This window comes from Herpailurus yagouaroundi, unplaced genomic scaffold (assembly GCF_014898765.1).
Source record: "Herpailurus yagouaroundi ecotype Mexico unplaced genomic scaffold, PumYag 184, whole genome shotgun sequence".
Classification (NCBI taxonomy): domain Eukaryota; kingdom Metazoa; phylum Chordata; class Mammalia; order Carnivora; family Felidae; genus Herpailurus; species Herpailurus yagouaroundi.
In genome coordinates, this window is record NW_024412415.1 from 2055339 (window position 1) to 2077077 (window position 21739).

Below are 21739 nucleotides of genomic sequence, written 5' to 3' on the forward strand. Positions count from 1 at the left end.
AGGAGGAGGAGGAGGAGGAGGAGGAGGAGGAGGAGGAGAGGGAGAGTGGGGAAGGGGCAGAGAGAGAGGGAGAGAGAGAATCCCAAGCAGACTCTGTGCTGTCAGCGCTGAGGCTAACATAGGACTCCATCCCACAGACGAACTGTGAGATTATGACCTGAGCAGAAACCAAGAGTCCGACACTTAACCAATAGCCACGGGTCAAGGTGTCCCTTGACCGGATCTTTTTGAACATTTTAAACCACGCAATAAAGCACGTTTGGATGGTACATATTTATTATACTATCAGTCTGTCTAATGGAAGGGTGTGATACACAATTAGGATGTCCTAAAAATTTTTAGCTAAATTATTCCTTAACTTTTTTGACTAGCAAATCAAGTCATATGCCCCTTCTTCATATCAGGTGGCTTCTAAACTGCTGGAAATAGGAGAGGCCCTCTGGAATCCATCTAATGTGGGAGAGAAGAGAACATCCATAGGCAAGTAATGGTAACATCATGTGGTAAAGCCACATTTGGATAGATGATAATAATGGTAGTGACAGCTACTGTTTATGGGGTTCCCACTGTGTGTCTGGCATTATACTAGTCAGTTACCATAACTCAACACATTTAATCGCTATAACAACTCTTTAGGAAAGGTGTTGTTACCCCAATTATGTAGATGAGAAAGCTAATGCAGGGTGGTTCAGGGTCACCCAGTTAGCAAGTGGCACAGCTGTTTTATCAACTTTTAATTTTTTTTTTCAACATTTATTTATTTTTGGGACAGAGAGAGACAGAGCATGAACGGGGGCGGGGCAGAGAGAGAGGGAGACACAGAATCGGAAACAGGCTCCAGGCTCTGAGCCATCAGCCCAGAGCCTGACGCGGGGCTCGAACTCACGGACCGCGAGATCGTGACCTGGCTGAAGTCGGACGCTCAACCGACTGCGCCACCCAGGCGCCCCATGTTTTATCAACTTTTAATTTAGGTCTGCCTGACTTTAAAACTACTAATCCACACTGGGTGGCTAGGAGGCTGGGAGAGGTAAGAGGGTAAAGGTAAGCTAGTAAGAGCTGGTAAGCTGTTAAGAGGGTAGCTGAAGAGTGACTGATTGATTTCACAAGGAAGAGAGGTGAAGCATCACAAAGGAGATGAATTTGGCCTTCTAGAATGAGTTAGTCAGGTGAACAGGAAAGAACATTTTAGGGGTGCCTGGGTGGCTCAGTTGGTTAAGGATCTGACTCTTGATTTTGGCTTAGGTCATGATTACAAGATTTGTGAGATGGATCCCCCTGCCACCCCCCAGTTGGGCTTTGCACTGACGGTGCAGAGCCTGCTTGGGATTCTCTCTCTGCCCCACCCTTGCTCTTGGGTGCTCTGTTCCCTCTTTGTCTCTCAAATTAAATAAATAAACATTAAAAACAAAAACAAAAAAGAAAGCATTTTAGCAAGAGGCATACAAGCAAAGATATGGAAGCATGTTGGATTTGGGAAACTGACAGACTGGCACAGTGTGATGGTGGCACTGAGCATATGGAATGGGGCTACAGTCCTTGTAAGTGGATTAGTGTGTACCAGCACTGGTACGACCGCCTCACTTCACTCATGACCTCCACTGTGGAGCATGCTGCCTTGCCCCATCTGACACTGCATTTCCAGTCTGTTTCTGCTTTCCTCAACTCCTGATGCTGTGCCACCTGACACTTAATACTGCCCTTCTGAGAACCCCCCTTCCTGATCCCTTCCTGATCATCATTATCCCTCCAACAAGTCTACTTCCAGAAATTCCAGACAATTGACCCATCCAATCTAGCTTGAGACGAAGGACATTATCCATGTGCTATCTGCCTCCTAGTCCCAGAACTGGGCTTAGACTTTACCCTGTAGGTCAAGAATTCTTAATGTGGGATACATGGACCAGATCCATGGAATCATGAAGCACTAGAATTCTAGGAAAAATACCATCACTGAAATATTAAAGGGAATTGACGCTTTCATTAGCTTCCCAAAGGGAATACTTTCTCAAAAGATCAGAGACCAAAGATCATGCACTGTTCAATAATGTAGCCAGTAGCTACCCATGACTATTTAAATTATCTAAAATTAAATAAAATTAGAAATTCAATTTCTCAGTCTCACTAACCACATTTCAAATGCACATGTGGACGTTAGTGCAGATTATAGGACATTTCCGTCATTGCGGAAAGTTCTATTGGACAGTACTGGCCTAGATAATGAGGTGCCACTGAGGGCGGTAAAGAGGGGAACCACATGTGCTGTAAAAAGCTAGCTAACAGCAAATGGAGGACAGATCGGGGAAGGGTAAAGCCATTAGTCAGGGAGGCTCTGGGAGGAATGGATCTCATACAGTAGGTTACAAGTGTGAGTAATGGAGAGGAGGTTACAAGTGTGAGTAATGTGTCTGAGTACTTGGGGAAGGTCTGGATGGAGGATAGAGGCAGAGAAAGAAGTCAAAGCCAACTCTAAGCTTTCTAATTTGGAAAATGCCCACACAGGTTCCTCTCTGGTCTCCCTCTCCTTCTACTGCCCCTCCGTCCTCCTTAATACCCTGGGCCATGTCCTGGGTCCGGACGCTCACCTCACCATCTTCTCTGCCTAGAATATTCTTCCTCCAGGAATCCAAATGTCTTCTTCCCTTACCAGCATGAGTGACTAGGAGATGGGGAGACAGTGACTGTCACAGAAGCAGGTGTGAGGGTGAAAAAGCTGATGAGTCATTCTGCTGATGTGAGTCTGAAGGGGCCAGTAAAATGCTGAGTCATCACAGACCAGTGCCAAATATTCACTGAGGAAGGGCAGACAGTCACTACCAGGGCAGCATCTGGAAACAGGTAAAATTGCTCTCTCACCCCAGGTACCCAAGGCCCTCAAGTATTCACCATCATCTCAATCTTCTCTCAGGAAATGTCCTGATAAACTCAGCAATACTAAGTACTAAAACACTAATGTGTACAGTATGTTAGCCAACTGAAATGTTTTTCATTTGAATGTGGGAAAGGGTTCTAAGCTCTAAGACTGAATCTCTAATGGTGGATTTTTTATGCATTGCTGTCAAATCTAGTGAGAACACATTTCCCCTACGCCTTCTACTCCTGATATCTCATAGGTGGCCTTCCTTATGAGCTGACTAAAGCAGTTTGTGAAGGGCATTTAGCAAAGGGTGGACAGACAAACTCTTTGTGACTAACTCTCCATTACTCAAAAAATGTAAATGGATCAGAAGTCCCATCCCCTCACCCTCTGAGCATGTTGGTAAGCACAATGTTACTGTATAATGCGAAAATTTCCAAATAGAACTAAACTCAGGTCTATAAATACACATGATTAAGGCTTCAAATATAGCACTGCTTTATTTTCATGGGGGCTATTTCTGTGTGGTGATTGCCTGGCTGATTTGCAATTTCAGAATACAAATGGCTTTTCTCCATAGCTAATGGGAAACTTGGCAGGGTGCTGTACAGCCAGGCCCTCCTGAAAAAGTCTGTTAAATAGTGGTAAGTGCTCTTCTTCTGGATTACATAAGCAGAGCTGACAAAAGGCAACAGTACAACCCCAGAGCCTGCTAAAATGAGATAGTGTTTGTTTGGTTTCTCTTCTTATGCTAGAGGAATACCAACTCATCTGGTAATAAATCATGAAATGATCATGAGCACTTATCCCTATGATATTCTAAACTGAATATACTATGGTACAAATTAGGAATAAATGCCAGTGGAGATCTCTCTGACAATGCATTCACAAGTAACTAAAAAATGTTTCAATAAGAATGATGTAAATAAATTCATAACCATGGGGACTGAACCAAAAATCAAGTGCCTGAAAGCAACAAACTCTATGGCTGTTATAGGCAAAACACTGAGTAGATTTTATTATCTCCATCTAATAGGGAGAACAGTATAATTATGATCTATGGTGATCTCAAAACCATGAAGCAACTTTTCTAATATCACCACAGACAGTACATCCTACCTCTGAGCCAGGCCCTTGTAGATAGATACAACAAAATGATTATATTTTGAAGCAGTTTAGAGAATGATGCACTTTGGAGTCAAAGTTCAAATCCCAGTTCTCTCACTTACATATTTTCTGACTTCGGGGACACCTGGGTAGCTCAGTCGGTTAAGTGTCCGACTTTGGCTCAGGTCATGATCTCATGGTTCTTGAGTTCAAGCCTCACGTCGGGCTCTGTGCTGAGAGCTTGGAACCTGGAGCCTGCTTCAGATTCTGTGTCTCCCTGTCTCTCTGCACCTCCCCTGCTCATAATCTGTCTCTCTCTCTCAAAAATAAACATTAAAAAAATTCTTTTAAAATAAATATTTCTGACTTTGGATAAATAACAGTTAGAGAAGTTTTCTCAAATGTACATGGGGATCTTAAATACCTATGTCTTAGGGCTATTGAGAAAATCAAATTAGAAAGCATGTAAAAGCACAGTATCTGGCATGTGGTAAATACCCAGTAAACATCTTTAATATTTTGTCTAGAAGTCTACCTTCAGTGTCTCTCATTGATTTGTGGGCCTCCTCTTCCTGGCTCCATGGTCTCTCTTCTTGGAGAACCTTGTGTGAAAGAAACAGATCCAGCTAGAGTAGTTTTTCTCATCAAGATACAAATTTAGGAAAAGAGGCAGAGTTAGTGTGAAGTAAATAAAGGTTAGGTTTTAAGACTCCTCTCTTGGATGGCCCCTTCTAAGACTTTATACCTAATTTTGTATTCATAAATTTGCATCTTTTTTTCTTAAATATGCCCTTAAAATTGTATATGCTTTGGGCCCACCAAAACTCAGAAGTGCTCCTGTCTATTGCATAAGCTCTAAGCCCAGCTGGCAGCAGGTCTGACCCAAAGCTGTGGATCACAGGGCTGCCCCTGGGGGTTCTACTTTCACTTTCTGCTAATGAATCCCAGGATTGGTCAGAGATCAGGGATAAGGCCACACTTGCAGGCGGGGTCTAGAGGTTCCTTGATGAAGAGAAAAGCCAAGGGAGATTGATGTGGGAAACAAAGGCAAATGAAAAATTAAATTTCCTTAGTGCCTACATCCCATTGATAAGGCCTTGAAACAGGCAGAGTGATCTTCCTCTGGGAGCTCAGCTACCTTGATGTTGACACTCTGGTAAGAACAAACGGGAATCTTAGCCCAACTCTCCAGGATACTGTGAGTCTACTTTAAACATACAAAAATTCCTTTGGAAATTTTCTTTATGTCTACCCTCACAAGATATATGTTGACAATCATACTCCAAGCTTATGCCCCCCAATCTGAAGGGTCTCATGACTGAGTTTTTGCTAAATGGTAATTCATGGCCATTTCCTAACAGCAGCTAGCCCCTCAAGGTCCTGGAAACCTTGTTTCCAAATTCCTTAGAAACTTACTCTATCCCTAATTCCCTCCCAACCTGAAGGTATATCATCAGTCACCTGTCACAACCCCAGTGCAGCTCTTTCTGTCCACGGGTTCTGTCCCCGTGCTTTAATAAAACTACCTTGTTGCACTAAAGATGTCTCAAATATTCCTTCTTGGCCATCAGCTCTGAACCCAACATTTCAAACCACATCAGTATCAGGAATGAGGCAGGGTGTGACCAAGCTGAGGATTAAGGATAATTTTTCAGCAGAGACTTAAAGTTTAGTAAAATAAATACGCTATTACAAAAATAGGTACAATAAGGCCTTAAATCAATGTTTCTCGAATGTGATCCAGGCTGACTCTGATTCAACAGCTTGACCAATACAGAAAAAGCTAGATTAAAGGAAAATCTGCTAGCAGTTATTAGAAACCTGCTGAGATACCCAGGATTTGAAGGAAGGAGAGCTTACTGAGGTCATCCCAACTTTTGGCACATTATTTTACTCCTAGGGACATGCAGTGGACTGAATGTGTCCTTCCCAAATTCATATGGTGAAATCTAAAGCCCCAGTGCCATGGTGTTTGGAGGTGGGGTGATTAGGTCATGAGGGTGGAGCCCTCATGAATGAGATTAGTGCTCTTACAAAAGGGACCACAGAAAGCATTCTTGCCCTCCTTCCAACATGTAAGGTCACAGTGAAAAGACTGGGTCTTCACCAGACCCCAATGTGCTGGCACACAGATCTTTGACTCTCTGGCCCCCAGAACTGTGAGAAAGAAATGTGTGCTGTTTGAACCACTCAATTCATCTTATTTTTGTCATAGCAGCCCAAATGCAGTAAGATAGGGCATTTGGCAATTCTTGGTGCAGGGCAAACAGCTAAGAAGTCAGCAGGAACTTGATGGGACTGGGAAGATAAATACTGAAGTCTGAAGCTGCCAAGGCAATTGTAGAATCAAGATCCTAGACAAAAGTGGAATGCAAAAATGTGAGCCCACCACCAGCATCAGTTTTCCTCAGGCTATTTACTGATTAAGTCGTGCAGGACAAGAGGCTTGGAAGCCAAACAAATTGGGTAAAATAGCAAAGCAGAATTTGGGGTTGTTTCATAATGCTACGGAGACAAAAATGGAGTTCAGAACTAGCCAGGGAAGACTGACTGAAAAAATATCCCAGGCCTTCACTTCTAGAGGACTACATCCTAATACTGAGGGTGAGACAGAGCTACTCTGATATTCCCAGAGACAGCAAGCCAGTCTGGGAGAGGTGTGGCCCCAACTAGATTGAGGCCATCTGTTCCCTGGCTGTGAGAGAAGAGGGTAAGCCCTCTGTGGGGGGAGAAAACACCAACCAGAGCCAATGCAATGTTTCAAATACAATGTCAGGCACTCATTAGAGAGTTGTGTGTACCACTAAGAATTTAGTGTATCAGATACATTAAGATAACTATGATTTATATGTTCCAGAAAAATACAAGACAGAGAGTTCCACCAAAGCAATGGAATTTGTTGGGGCACCTGGGTGGCTCACTTGGTTAACTGTCCGACTCTTGATATTGGCTCAGGTCATGATCTTGCATTTGTGAGACTGAGCCCCACATCCGGTTCCATGCTGAGCATGGAGCCTGCTTAGGATTCTTTCTCTCTCTCTGCCCCTCCCCTGCTCACGCTTGCGCTCTCTCTCTCTCTCTCTCTCTCTGAAAAATAAACATTAAAACATTTTTTTAATTAAAAAAATAAAGGAAGACAACAAAATTCAAATATTCAACAATATAACATTTGTAACTTCCAAGATCCAATAAAAATTTACCAGGAATGTAAACAGTAGCAATTTTGGCCCATAACCAGGAGAAAAAAAAACAATCAACAGAAAAATGCATCAATGCAATTCACCTCATTAACAGAATAAAGGAGAAAAGCTTATAATCATTTGGATGAATACAGAAAAAAAATTGTTAGAATTCAACACTCATACATGTTGAAAAAAAAAAAACACTTGGCAAACTAGGAATAGAAGGAAACTCTTGAAATCTGATATAGAGTATCACAAAACCTATAGCAAACACTGAATAGTGAAATATTGAAAGCTTGGCTCCTAAGATTGGGAAGAAACAAAAATACTCATTCTGACAACCTCTATTCAACACTGTGCTGAAGGTCTTCAACAGGCCCATGAGGCAGAAAAGGGATAAAAAGCATATAATTAAAAAGGAAAGAAAGCCTTAAGATTATAAACAGAAGCCAGACTACCATTTTCAGAGGTGACATAATTATGTATGTAAAAAATCCAAAAGAATCTACAGTCAAACTCTAAGAAATAATCAGTGAATTAAACAACTTCACTACATACTAGGTCAACATACAAAATTATATTGTATTTCTATATATTAGTAACAAACAATTAAAAACTGTAATAAAATGTCATCAAAAAGTACCATTTATAAGAACATACAAAAATCAAATACCTAGGAATAAATTTAATAAAAGATGGCCAAGACCCTCTATAAAAAATTATAAAACATTATTGAGATTAAAAAGCTTAAGTAAATGTAAAGTAGTACCACATTCCTAGATTGTAAAGATGTCAATTTTCCCCCACATTGATTTATGGATTCAATGTAATCTCAGTAAAAATCCCATCAAGTTTTGTTTGTTTGTTTTTTTGTAGAATTGACAAGATGCTTCTAAAATTTATACAAAGATTAAGAAAGGCCAGTATCTTGAAGAAGAAAGAATATAGCTGCTGGATATACACAACCAAATATCAAGATTATAAAGTTACAGTAATTAACACAGTAGAATGCTGGCACAAGAAAACTGTAAAAATGAAATTTTAGAAATAGACCCACACATAAACTATCTTTTGATTAATAACAAAGATGACATTACTGTGTAGCAAGGGAAAAGATGGTCTTCTAATAAATAGTGCTCAACTGATCCCTACGTCATATCATACAGACAAACCTATTTGAGAGGGCAGACACATAAAGTACATTCTGTATGATTCCATTTATATAAAGCTCAAAACCAAAACTAATCATGGCAGAAGACAAAATATTTCTTTGGATAGGGAATAATGACTGGTAGGGGGCTTGCTAGGGAATTTCTGGAGCTGGTAATGTTCTGTTTCTTGATTTGGGTGATGATTACAAGATTATATTCACTTTATGAAAGAAAACGTATTGAGTTTGTTCACCTGACTTGTGTACTTTTCCATATGTGTAATATACATCACTAAAAAGTTTACTTAAACAGAAAAAAGTGGTCTGTACATGGCTGGCATCAGAGCCAAAGAAGTTTATGCATTTCACAAACAAAATACCCTCCTTCAATTGTCATTTTTTCCTAAAAATGTATTTCACACGATGTTTCTAAACGTATCCCTTAGGATCCCCAAATGCCTACTGGTATGTAGCACTTTCTGCAAGGTCCCACTAACTTAGGAACTCCTCATAACTGATACTTTCAATCTGTTGTGAGAGTGCCAAATGTGATGTCAGAGATCTTTGCATCCATTTGACCTGCATTTGACATTTCAGACTAGCCAAGTCAAGGTCAGGTGATTCTTGTAACTTAATTCTAGACAAGGACCAATAGTTTCACTTCACATGCCCAATATTAATAGTACTATGGCAATTTAAGAGAACTATGTGACCAATTTAATTCCTTAAGTATTGATGACAGCTGACATTCATGACTTCAAAGCGAGGGCTATATTTCTACGGAGGAGACACATTCTCTACTTGCTCAGATGAGCCTATTCATCTACTAAGAGTCCAAGTAGAAGGGCACTTGGGTGGCTCAGTTGGTTGGGCATCTGAGTAGGCTCAGGTCATGATCTCACAGTTCGTGAGTTCAAGCCCCACATCAGACTCGCCTGTTAGTGCAAAACCAGCTTTGGATCCTCTGTCCCTCTCTGCTCTTCCCCTGCTTATGCTCTCTCAAAAATAAATAAAACTAGATCAAGAGTTGCAATGGTCGCTTCTAAAAACTTATCACAATTGATTTCGTAATTGTATAAGAGCGTCTTGCTTTGAATTATTTAATAGAATTTTACTCCTGGGAACTTTAATTCATATAGATTTTCTTACAGCTCCCAAGTGCTCTAAGACTGGGTGTAGTAGGTACAGTTAAATTGGGAGGCTGAGCCAGTTGGTGTACAATGGTAATTGAAAGTGCAGGTTTTGGTAAATCTTATCTTTCCCTTTATTGTATGTTACACTTTAAAACTGTTATTTTACCTCTTCTGGCTGTGCTTAAAAATAAAAAAGCTTTAGCATTTCAGAGGCACAGATTATGTACTAGGGTTCCTTCCCATTTTATGTTTCTTATACCTCTTTCAGAACAAAACAAGTATTAATTTGGCTTTTACCCATAAATATAAACTTATAAACATCAAAGCATGTTTTCTATAGATCTCTCATCTTCTAGCCTGATTTTTGGCAACCTCATATCCTCTCTGGAGTTCTAACACGAGAGGAATTCTTTAATAAGCCTGCTTTACTTATGTGCGGGGTGTAGGTATTGCTCCTTCTACTTTGTCTCAAGCAAATAAGTTTGTTTGTTTGTTTGTTTGTTTATTTTTGAGAGAGAGAGGCAGAGAGAGAAGGGAGACAGGACATCATGACCTGAGCTAAAACCAAGAGTCAGACACTTAACTGACTGAGCTAGTTAGGTGATCCTCAAGCAAATAAGTTTAAAGAACAGCATGGCACGGGATTTTCCAGAAAGTGGGAAGGTGGTTCTAGCCCCAGTTCAATTAACTATGGTGTCCTAGGCAAATCACCAATGCCTTTGTGTTCTTACCTACAAATTAACGAGGTTCCTTCTGGCATTGGTGCCTATCACACAGTAGGCTCTCAACAGTAATGCACAAGAATTAAATTCTTTCAAAGACATCTTCCAGCTTTTTTGTATATTTAACCCAATTAATTTCTGTGAAAAGTAGTAAACCAGCAAAACAAAATGCAAATTAACTAGGCCTACTCCTATTCCACTATTATTCTCGGGACAGTCTGGGATTAGAAACCCACACTGGAAGGTACTCCGGAAGCAAAGGGGTAATGAGAATACAGTAGTACAGTAAGCACACTTATTCATGAACAACTGAACTAAAAAGAAAAAAAAAAAAAGACCTTCCCAAATGGCCAAAATGAACTAATGAACAAAAGTAGAAAAAGATAGTATTTGATACAATCAATTCTTATCCAGAACTTTTAATTTTTTCAAAATGTCAGTAAAAGCAGTTTCTCAAAACAGTTGTTTATGCTAAACCAGGCATCTCCCAAGAAGCAGCAGCTACCACTGAGGCTCTTGAATTTAAATGTACTTCAAGAAGAAGTGTTACGTGAGTGTATTCTGTAAGTCAAAGATGGAGAGGAGCGGGATGGTGGGCACAGTCATCTCTGGAGATCAAGTGAGAGAATTCAACATGTCTAACGCAAGGTTGACTTTTGGGGTCCTTTATGTTAAATGTTCTCAGGAAGGAGGAGTTTTGTCATTTCCTGTATTTGCCTTTATTTTCTTGTATTATTTCTGGCCTACCCTTCTTGCCCATTCTTTTCTCTTCTCGAAACTTAAACTTTTTGAAGAAACACGCATTTAAAGGGCTGAGAAAACAAGACATATTGGAAATAAGAACTGTTCTTTCACTGCTTGGTAAGAAATGAGAAAGGTCTAGTGTGAAATACTGGAGTCTAAAATTAAAATCTAAACAGAGAATGCTCAGTGACCTTTTCTTAGGAGGCTTACATGAAAGAATGTCATGGTACACTGATCAGATTTGTATTCATTTGCATTTTCAGGATGTTGCTATTAATACATGACACTCAACAAATTACACAATATGACATTTTGTACAAATCACTTCACCTCTAGTTTTTTCTTCAGCTCTGTTACTTCAGCCTCTGGTTAATTAGAAAAAAAAGTTAAGAGCCTTTTTTTGTTGTTGTTGTTTTTGTAGGGGAGGAAAAATTTTACCTTGACCTTTTTAGGGTTGGTGGCTGGGGCCTGAGAATTAAACCAACAAAAGACAGGTTAATAGAAGAGGCATAAAAATGTAACTAATACTTTCAACTTTACATCCATTTTGGGTAAAAACCCCAAAGAAGCTGTTAGGCTTAGAAGTTTATATACCATCTTAACAAAGAGGGATAAATGCTGAAGCAAATAGGCAAACAAAAAGGGGCTTAGGGCTTTTAGAAGTGGCCAATTGGGGGCAAGTAAAAAATGCGGAAATGGATGAAGAGAAGGGTGATTTTAGTAAGGTTTGTTTATGTGGACTCAGCTGAGTGCCATCTGTTTCCAGTAATAAAGGTTACTGTCCTCTTCCTAGTACAGAAGAGAGGGGACACCTTGACAAATGAAAGTTTATATCTCTTTTATGAAGGGATATTTATGCCCTGAGTTTTGGCAGAAGCAGAGGACAGACAGTTCTTCCTGCATCTGCTGCTTCTCAATGGCCTTTAGCTCAAAATAACCCTTATGCCGAAATGGCACATTTCAGGGTGCCATATTATAATCCCCTTAATTTTCTAAGAGGGAAATCAAAGTTCAAACACTCTGGCAAAGATATTGTTTCCCAAACCGTGTTCTGCAGTTAGTTCCCTAAGATGTCTTATTTAAAAACAAAAACAAAAAAGTTCTATGGTCAAAGAATTTGGGAAATGCTGAGTTAAACATGGTTTTTTTTTCCAGCAGGAGTTCTCAGAACCTTTAATTAACTAACAATGCACTATGTTTCTGCAAAACGGGAATAATTCACTGTGTTCCTCAACCTTATTTGACCATGGAGCATGTTTTTCAAGACTAGTGTTTTCCTGTAACATATGTTGAGAAGTAATGGGATTAGCCACCTTCGTATGTAATGCAGAAGTTTGGAACAGCCACGGAAGTAAGTATAAGCCAAAAGATGGGAGAACTGAATAAAACTGGCACAGTATCAGTCAGCAGTAACCATGCTACATTCTGAGTCCTGCTCCAGGGGACTAAGCTCTGGTTTGTGTCCCTAGGAAGCAAACCAAAGTGTGCAAAGCTTCTGGATCCCATTGAATTAAATCCCCTCCTCGGACACTAAAGAGTACCAACGGATGAAGAAAAAATGGTCTCATGTGTTCATTCCATCTTTGGCTCAGTACAGCTCCAGTTGCATTATTCTTAAACATCTATTAACATGATTGCTTCATAATTACAAAGGCTAACTGCCAAGCCTTTTTCACAGGAAGCAAGGCACTGCTTATCTTTAACTGCTCTTCTGGCTCACGCAAAAGGGTCAGCTTTTTTAAAAAAATCTCATCTTCTGTTAACTGAAGAAACATCTCTAAAAATGTCATCTGAGTGGCTGCAAGATAAAAAAGAAAAAGGACATTTGAGGCACAAAGCTAACTAAATGCAACAATTAGAGGATTTGGGGTGGGGTGTACAGGATTCAGAATTGACGGAAGTGATCAATACATCAGAAGCATGATGGAACCTAGTATCATCCCTCTGGTTATTCCGTTCTGTCAGAATTTTCATTTCAGCAGAGACCATCTTCAGTATTGTGATCCTCAATATACTGATTCTCACTCCCAATCAGTAGACTTGATCTTTGATCCTCAAATGTCAGCTGCTGCCACATGTCCCCTTCATCATCTTCCATGTTCTCAGAATAGGGGCAAAGCTAAGCACCCAAGTCAGAAGACTGGTTGGCAATTAACTTCTATTGTCTCAAAAATGTGTATGTGGGGGGAAACGGAGAGATAAGGGCTAGTATCTGCTGAACACCCACCCAGGTGCCAAATATTTTCACAAATATTAACAAATTAGTTGTCATTAACGGACCTTTTTTCAATTTTGAGAATAAAGAAAACTGGGGCTTAAGTTATAAAATGTATCCAAGGTCAAACCAAATGATGATAAGCAAATGAGGTAAAATTTGAGCCAGGTCTGCAAGAGTCCAAAGTCTATTTTATAGTATCATGCAGTTTCCTGATCATAAAAAACCTCCATTTATATAGGAGCACAAATGACCCATTTATGCCATTTTTCTCGGTACCTAGCACATCTCAACTTTTATCATGACACTAACTTCAAGAGACCTGATAATGTTTAGATCCTCTCATTCATTTGCCCAAATCAATGGAGCTATTTATTCTCAACTGCTGGTAATGAACTTTCTTAACTCAGCATTTTGTGGAAAAAAAGTCTAAATACTTGAATTGCTTCATTTCATGCTCATTCACTTGCACACATCTTTTTGGTCTGCTTTTAAAAATAGTTTCCAAATCATGACATATTCAGATATGGCAAACAGGATGGAGGGCAATGAGAACACTAGTCTGAAATGGTCACGTGGCTAGAGTACCTGTGTCTGTTGTAATCCCAAATGGAAAACTCTTGAATTTATGAAGCAATCATGCTTGTGTTTTTGACTGAAAAACAAAACAAAACAAAACAAAACAAAAAACAATGAACAAAACACTGCCCTAAGACTATAGACTTGGATTCTAACCTGTTCTTCCATAGTTGCCACCTTAGTTAAGACTATGTGACTCAGTTTCCTCATTAATTAAAATAAAAATAGATCTCTTAAGTTCGTTTAAAAATTCCAAAATTCTATAGTCAACTGCAACTCACTGATTGTTCCTGTGAATAAACAATTTAAAATAATTCAAATCCTGGGGCACCTGGGTGGCTCAGTTGGTTAAGCATCTGACTTCAGCTCAGGTCACGATCTCGTAGTCTGTGGGTTCGAGCCCTGTATTGGGCTCTGTGCTGACAGCCTGCAGCCCCGAGCCTGCTTCAGATTCTGTGTCTCCCTCTCTCTCTTCCCCTCCCCTGCTCATGCTCTATCTCTCTCAAAAATGAATGTTAAAAAATTTTAAGTAATTCAAATCCCAACACTATCATCCCTTCTAAAATTCCTTTGACAAAGGCAAAGGATTCACCCATCTTCCAGTTAAATTTTCTTTTTAGCGTGACTGAAAATCAGGCAGCAGAGAAAAAGTAAGTCACTAGCTAGACAGAGTGATATATAGTGTTTGCAAAATGGTTTACTTTATGAGAAAGCAGCCCAACAGTTTGCTTATTCTGGTTGCAGGTATCATGATTCATATCCTCTAACAGGTAGAGAGAAACATCAATCTTTCCCATGAAACACAGTAATACAGTAAAGCTTCTTTCTCTCTTGCTTAGCCTGACACTAGATATTCACAGATGAAAGTAATTCTGTGAGTCCTATTCCTCATACAGATGACCACAACACCTGGTTCCAAATTCCTATAATCAGAGAAATTATGTAACAGACTATCTGGCTCATTCCTTACTCTGATAACAAATAGACAAAGATTTTCCAGTATAGTTTCCTTGGTGTTTCCTTCCCCTCATCATCCCTTCCCTTTCCTTTTCTTGTGTTCTGATGAAGGAAGACACCGTGTAGTAGGAGAGTCTGACTCATCTCCATCACAGCCTGGGAGAGTTGAGCAAATACTAGTCAGTCAAAAAATCATTAACTTGACTTTCTTGGTTTAATTTCTTTGTAAGAGTTCATTCCTTCAATATGTCAGGATTAGAAGCATTTCAGTGGCAGTGTGCGGTTCTTGCCTATTTCCTCAAAGGTTCTTTGTACATGGTCAAACTTTTAGGTAGATGCACCAGAGGGGATACTTTGGGGGAAATGCTCCCCATTAGCCACTCTAGCAGACATCTAAATGGGGAAGAGAAGTAGTGGGCAAGTTCTCCCTACCTTATTCATCTCTCTTCTGGCCACCACGCCCAGGAAACTTCATAAGCAGAGGTCCCATGTCAGAAAACATCAGTCACACTATTAATTTTACCATCACAGAATCTACTCTACCTTTCATTCACATTGAGGACAGTATAGTAACCTCAGAACAATGCTTCTCAAACTACAAAGTGCATATAAATCCCCTGGACACTTTGCTGAAATGCTGATTCACATTTAATAGATCTGGGGTAGAGTCCACACTGCTGCAATTTTAACAAGGTTCAGTGGATGCTGATACTTCTAGTTTGCAAATCACACTTGAGTAGCAAGGTCCTACTCTGCCCTCCCAAATCTAGAGCACATTTTACCTTAAGGTCTCCTTGTGGCTGGTTATCTACCAAGAAAACTAAACAGGGCAGAAGATTCAGAACCTCTGCATTGTGAGAATTCTATCCTATATAGGGGAATTGGGTTCAGTGACTTTCACTGCCCAGACTCTGGATCTTTCTTCCTGCCCAGATGGATTTGCCAGATCTTCTTGCTCAGCTGAATGACATACCCTGGCTCAGCCTTACCAGCTTGATTTGATGCCACTCTGCCAGCCACTCAAACATTAGGAACATTTGCTAAAATAGAAATACCCAGTCCTAACCCTGAGATACAGATTTATCAGGTCAAGAGTGGCCCCAAGAATGAACAGACACTCTAGGTGGTTCCAATACATTATGAGACTTTGGGGCAGGAAATACATGTAGCCTCTTTGATCAGAGAAATCTAGACCTAACTATGGCTGTTAATGCCTTTACATCAAGGAAGACAGCCAAGAAAGGTAAGAAAAAAGGAATCACAATTTGAGTATCTGAAACTATAACAGAAGAAACAACTTCGTCCCCAATTTGAACACTTTCTTAAGGGTGCTTATGGTTGATTTCAGTGTATTTGATCCCCTTCCTTAGAGAAGTTCACTGAAAATGTAAAGTATGTCTTATATATTCTATAGCAAAGTCTTTTAATATAGGTATGAATAAGATATATTTGGTTAATTATAAAAATATCAAAGGAATGGCTATTTGCCCTTCTGACTGAAGAAATGAAACTGAAGTTGCTCATACACATACAATTTTCTTTTAAACATATCCAAGAAGACAAGCACGGAGATCAATTAACAAAAATAATGACTTAACATTAATTAGTACCCTTAAAATAGCAGAAGCAAATATAAAATACAAAAAGCAGCTTTACTTAGACTTTATGAATGAAATGTCCTCCCTAAGAAAGGCTACAGTTGGGCTACTTGGTCTCTTCTGAGGCAGGTGTGACATGCTGGGGGGCGTTAGCCTCTGCTGGTACAGCTGCAGGTCCTGCCATAGAAACAGTGGTATCAGACACAGGAGGGACAGCTTCTGGGTTGGAACTAGCTCCTGTGTGATCGGGGGTGGTCTCAGTCTGAGAGGCTGAGGATTCTTGACTGCAGCTGGCATCTGTGAGACTGGACAGATCAGCCTGGGGAGGATTGGCCTCTTCTTCTATTTCTACTTCTGTTTCCTGACTTTGAACTTCCTCAGCTTCTTCAACCATAGCAGGTGGTAGCTGTAATAAAGTCTAATGAAAAAAAAGAAAACATCAATATGAACTCAAATGAAAGAAAAACACTGGCTTACAAAGCTAAACTCTCACATTAATGTTACTTTCTTAATAGATACCGTTCACTCTACAGTTTTCCAAAACACTCCTGGCCATATTATAATACAAACGTAACAACTCTGATGACAATGGCCTAGGTCTTCCTGACTCCAAAGATCAAAGTACATATTAAATCTTCAGAGAAGAATATAAAAATTGATAAGCTTAGGGGCGCCTGGGTGGCGCAGTCGGTTAAGCGTCCGACTTCAGCCAGGTCACGATCTCGCGGTCCGTGAGTTCGAGCCCCGCGTCAGGCTCTGGGCTGATGGCTCAGAGCCTGGAGCCTGTTTCCGATTCTGTGTCTCCCTCTCTCTCTGCCCCTCCCCCGTTCATGCTCTGTCTCTCTCTGTCCCAAAAATAAATAAACGTTGAAAGAAAAAATTAAAAAAAAAAAAATTGATAAGCTTAAAAAAGCTAAAAAGCAAAAATATCTGCTAGAACACTTCTGCAAAAACACCGGCTCGTTAGGACTGACCAACAACAGCTCAAGAAAGGGCCAACTTTAATCAAGGAGCCATGTGAGGGGAGGAACCAAGCCTTCAGACAAAACCATGGCCAAGAGGGAACAGCATGGTACAAAGCTTCTGTCTCACTCTACCAGAACACTGGAGCAGCTCCACAGGCTTAGCCTTCCCTTTAGAACAGCTACAATAAAAAAGGCCAACCATGACAAGTGTGGGTGAGGCTATGCAGCTACAGCTCTCACACGCTGCTGCTGGCAATATGGTGCAACTACTGTGTAAAAACAGATTGGCAGTTTCTTAAAGAGTTGGACACATAGGGGCACCTGGGTGGCTTAGCTGATTAAGCATTGGACTCTTGATTTCAGCTCAGGTCATGATCTCACAGTTGATGAGTTCAAGCCTCGCGTCAAGCTCTGTGCATGGAGCCTGCTTGGGATCCTCTCCCTCTCTCTCTGCCCCTCCCCTACTCACGCTCTCTGTCTCAAAATAAACAAATAAACTTAAAAAATTTTTTTAAAAGTTGAACACATATTCACTCCATTATTCAGCCATTCTACTCCTAAGGAATTTACCCAAAAGAAAATACAAAGATTGGTATAAGAATGCTCACAGCAGCTTTATTTGTAATAGCCAGACTTGGAAAGAACCCAACTGTCCAGCAACAGGTCAACGGGTACACTTGGTACATCCATACAATGGAACATTATTTGTCAATAAAAAGGAAATGACAGTATACCGATTGACAGGAAGATCCCTGGGGGCCTGGAGAAGGTGGGAAAGGGACCGATGAAAGATGAGAGGGGTTACCAAGGGGCACTAGGAACCTTCTGGAAATAATTAGTATGTTCATTATCTTGATTGCAGTGATGGCTTCACAGGTATTTACATATGTCAGAACATACTGAATTATATACTTAAATATGTAGAACTCATTGTTTGCCAAATTCTATCCACATAAAGTGTTTTTAAATCTCTCAAAATAAATAAACTTTAAATAAATGGATGTTACATGAATAACAACAACCCTGTTTGGTTTAGCTGTTTTCCCACAGCAATCAAGTACTTTAAAGGCATAATCTACAAAGGCAAAGATTCTTTCTACAACAACAAAAAAAATAAGACTGAATTTTGAGAAAACTCACCTGATGATAATGATGTGTGGTCTGTATCAAATGCATGTACATGTTATATACAAAGTTTGCCATCTGGGGCATATTCTTTATTATCTGTACTTCATGAGATGGCCTCTCTCCATTCTAGAAGAAGGCAAAAAGAAAGTTAAGTACAGTAAGAAAGTTAATATGCTAAAAGCGAACATTCTAGAAGCCCATGTCTTATGTATAAGCACTAGGGTTTGGAGGACAGAACAGTAACAGGACAGGGTGCCTGGGTGGCTCAATGGGTTAAGTGTCCAACTCTTTGTCTTTTCTTTCTTTCTTTTTTTTTTTAATGTTTACTTTTGAGAAAGACAGACCATGAAGGGGGAGGGACAGAGAGAGGGGGACAGACAGAACCTGAAGCAGGCTTGAGGCTCTGAGCTGTCAGCACAGAGCCCAATGCGGGGCTCAAACTCACAAATCGTGAGATCATAACCTGAGATGAAGTCAGATGCTTAACCAAATGAGCCACCCAGGTGCCCCAAATGTCTGACTCTTGATTTCCATTCAGGTCATAATCTTGTGGTCATGGGATCAAGCCCAGGTTGGGCTCCTCCCTGGTTATGGAGCCTGCTTAGTATTCTCTCTCTCCCTTTGCCTCTCGCTCATGTTTTCTCTATCTTAAAAAAAAAAAAAAAGGACAAGAAGGACAAGAATAGTCACAGGACATTAAGAAACAAGTGTGAGTGACTGGGGCGCCTGGATGGCTCAGTCAATTGAGCATCCAACTTTGGCTCAGGTCATGATTTTGCAGTTTGTGAGTTCAAGCCCCACATCGGGCTTGCTGCTCTCAGCAAATAGCCTGCTTCAGATCTTCTATCCTCCCTTCTCTCTCAAAAATAAATAAAAGATTAAAAAAAAAAAAAAAAAGATGTTAAGTGTGAGAGTCCAATAAGGACTTCAGAAAGAGAAAGTGATTCAATTTAAATTTAGTAAAAGAGACTAGAAGAAAGCTAAGAGTTACTACCTTATAATACAATTTCAGGTTGGTAAGTAAAATTTATGAGTTTTGGTCTAATTCATGCAGAAGAGTAAGAGATAAATGATCAGTTGAATAGAAAGAAAAATCAACATTGTCTAAAGTATTGTCTCTAATACTTTGTATGCAACAAAGGCAATTTTCAATGTTATTCAGAAATAAAATATTAAACCTATTTTTCCTATTTTTGTTTTTCTAAAAATAAGCTAATATTACTGGTATTTAATATATAGACTTGTTAGTCATAAGGGTGAATATTCAAGAAATTTTTCCCTAATAAAGCATATGGTCAAATGCTAGTCTAAAGTGCAAATTTTGTGGTATCTAAGAACTCTATAGGGGAGACTTAAATTGTGGGAATCCCAGATTCAGTAGTTCTGACACAGAATGAGGTGATTCTGATGCAGTCGTTTCCCACAAAAATCTGAGAAATACTGCTCTAAAGTGGTAAAGCATGAATGAAGACAATAAAAAATGTGCATTTCTTCCTAAACCATCCTAGAATAAAGATGAACAACTTTCCTATTTATAGTCAACTCTAAAGTATTTTATAAAGTCTCACCCTTTCTCACTGTAGAAGCAATTCAGAAGACTATAAAGGTAAAAAATTTTATCATCAAGTAACAAATTAAGGCATGTAACGTCAGAAATACGAAGTGTATTAAATGGTATTTCTCAGAATTAAGCAGGACGGTAGTATTACATGTAAGTAGGTGTTCTTTTGATAATGGTCACTTTCTGCAATGGTCACCACTTCTGTATGCCAAGACCGACATGCTGTTACAACTATGAAATACTACCTTTACAACATGGAAGGCTTTTTGTTTGTTTTGTTTTTGTTTGTTTGCTTATTTTCTGGTGGCTCTGCTGGGAGCTGCCTCTTCTGAGACGCAGCACTAGTGGCACAGCCCCGCCCGCCTCCAACACTGATCTCTTGAGCAGAAGGTGGGGAGATGCTCTCAGGTAGTCCCCCAAGGGCTTGACTCCATGGTGTTGGGTAAGGCACTAGTCTTTAAGCCTTCTGTTCATTGGTACTGCCTGATCTCCTCCACATGTCTCCAGGTGTGTCCCTGCAGCCTTTGGATAAAAAGACTGCCTCAGACCTTGTGTTAGGAATCTGCCTGTTTAATAATCAGCCCACAAAAGAATGAGAAGTTCAGAGCCATAGGATTGTGTCCAGACTTCAGAGGCTGACATTCAAGGCTTTACATGACTCCACCCCCTCATATCATTCCACCCTCATTCTTCTATTCCTCTACAGAAACACTGCTTTAAAAAAAAAAATGCAGTTAAAAAAAAAAGTACTCAGCCTTATTATAAAACAAACACACAGCATTTAATCTTTTCTCAAAAGGGGGAGTAGGGGGGGCAAATAAGTGTACTGTGAACATTGAAAACAGCTTTATTTAAAACCCAAATGGATCTCTAAGACATTGCATTAAATGAAAAATGCAAAGCTCAAAAGTCACAACCTAAAGATTAATGAGTATGCTAACCTTTGTGTAAGAAAGAAAACAATATAAAAAAATAATCAGGTTATTTGCTCCTTTATGCAAAAGGAATGTAGGAAGCATAAACCAGAAATTAAAGGGACTGGTCACCTTTTGGGGTGGGGGTGGAAAAGGGGAGCAAAGATGAGGGGTTTAACAACAGTAGCAGCGATGAGGAGGCAATGACATTTCTGAGCATGTCCTTTGTTAAGTGTATGTGCTATTCCCTCCGACATTCTCCAAAAATGTAGGTAAGAAAGCGTTCTCCAAGAGCTAAACCATTTATTACTCTGTTATCAAGTAATTAGTTAAGTTCTCCTTAAAAAGCTGAAGAGAGGCAGTACAGTACAGTGATTAACAAGGAGGATTCTGGAGTTACACTGCCTGGGTTTTCAAATCTTGGATTCTCCATCTATGAGATGCATGACCAAACTACTTAACTTTGCTAACCCTTAGTTTCCTCAGATGTAAAATGGAGTTAATAAGAAACCTTACTGAAAAGGACTATTAGATGAAGTGAGATCATGCATGTAAAGAACTCACTGCCTGATACCTAGTGAGTACTCAATGTTAGCATGTATTGTTATTTTGTGCAGAAAATCTAATTCAGTTCCACAGTGTAAGGAGCGCTCTAAACCAGGGATCGGATGATCTATGTGATGATGTTCCTAGCTACTGTGATCATCTGTAAAAGAGCACTGTTCTATACAATGAAGAAAGAGTCCTACCTTTCTACTGGTTGGGAAAGGTTCAGTTGGAATTATATGCAAATGAAGTGGACGGGCAGTGAGCTGGCTAAAAGCTGGCGTTAGCTCAAAACAGTTTTGGAAGAGGGATACTCTTGCGAAGATATACAGTCCAAGTCTGGCTCTAGACATGGCCACCACCAAGCGACGGACATCCCTT

The 21739-nt window shown here is 39.9% G+C and overlaps 1 protein-coding gene and 1 long non-coding RNA gene across 2 annotated transcripts in view; both read right to left on the reverse strand.

Moving 5' to 3' along the window:
* LOC121041460 (uncharacterized) overlaps positions 1 to 6952 on the reverse strand; it is a 22405-nt gene extending 15453 nt beyond the window's left edge. Inside the window, exon 1 of the long non-coding RNA XR_005795746.1 lies at positions 4500 to 6952. This is a non-coding gene — a long non-coding RNA (uncharacterized LOC121041460). The remainder of the gene's footprint in view (positions 1 to 4499) is intronic.
* Positions 6953 to 14366: 7414 nt separating this feature from the next.
* AQR (aquarius intron-binding spliceosomal factor) overlaps positions 14367 to 21739 on the reverse strand; it is a 100987-nt gene continuing 93614 nt past the window's right edge. Inside the window, exons 34-36 of the mRNA XM_040493369.1 lie at positions 21562 to 21736; positions 18350 to 18463; positions 14367 to 16662 (exon numbers count right to left, since the gene is read on the reverse strand). Coding sequence (XP_040349303.1) covers positions 16351 to 16662; positions 18350 to 18463; positions 21562 to 21736 — 601 coding nt within the window. The 3' untranslated portion in view covers positions 14367 to 16350. The remainder of the gene's footprint in view (positions 16663 to 18349; positions 18464 to 21561; positions 21737 to 21739) is intronic.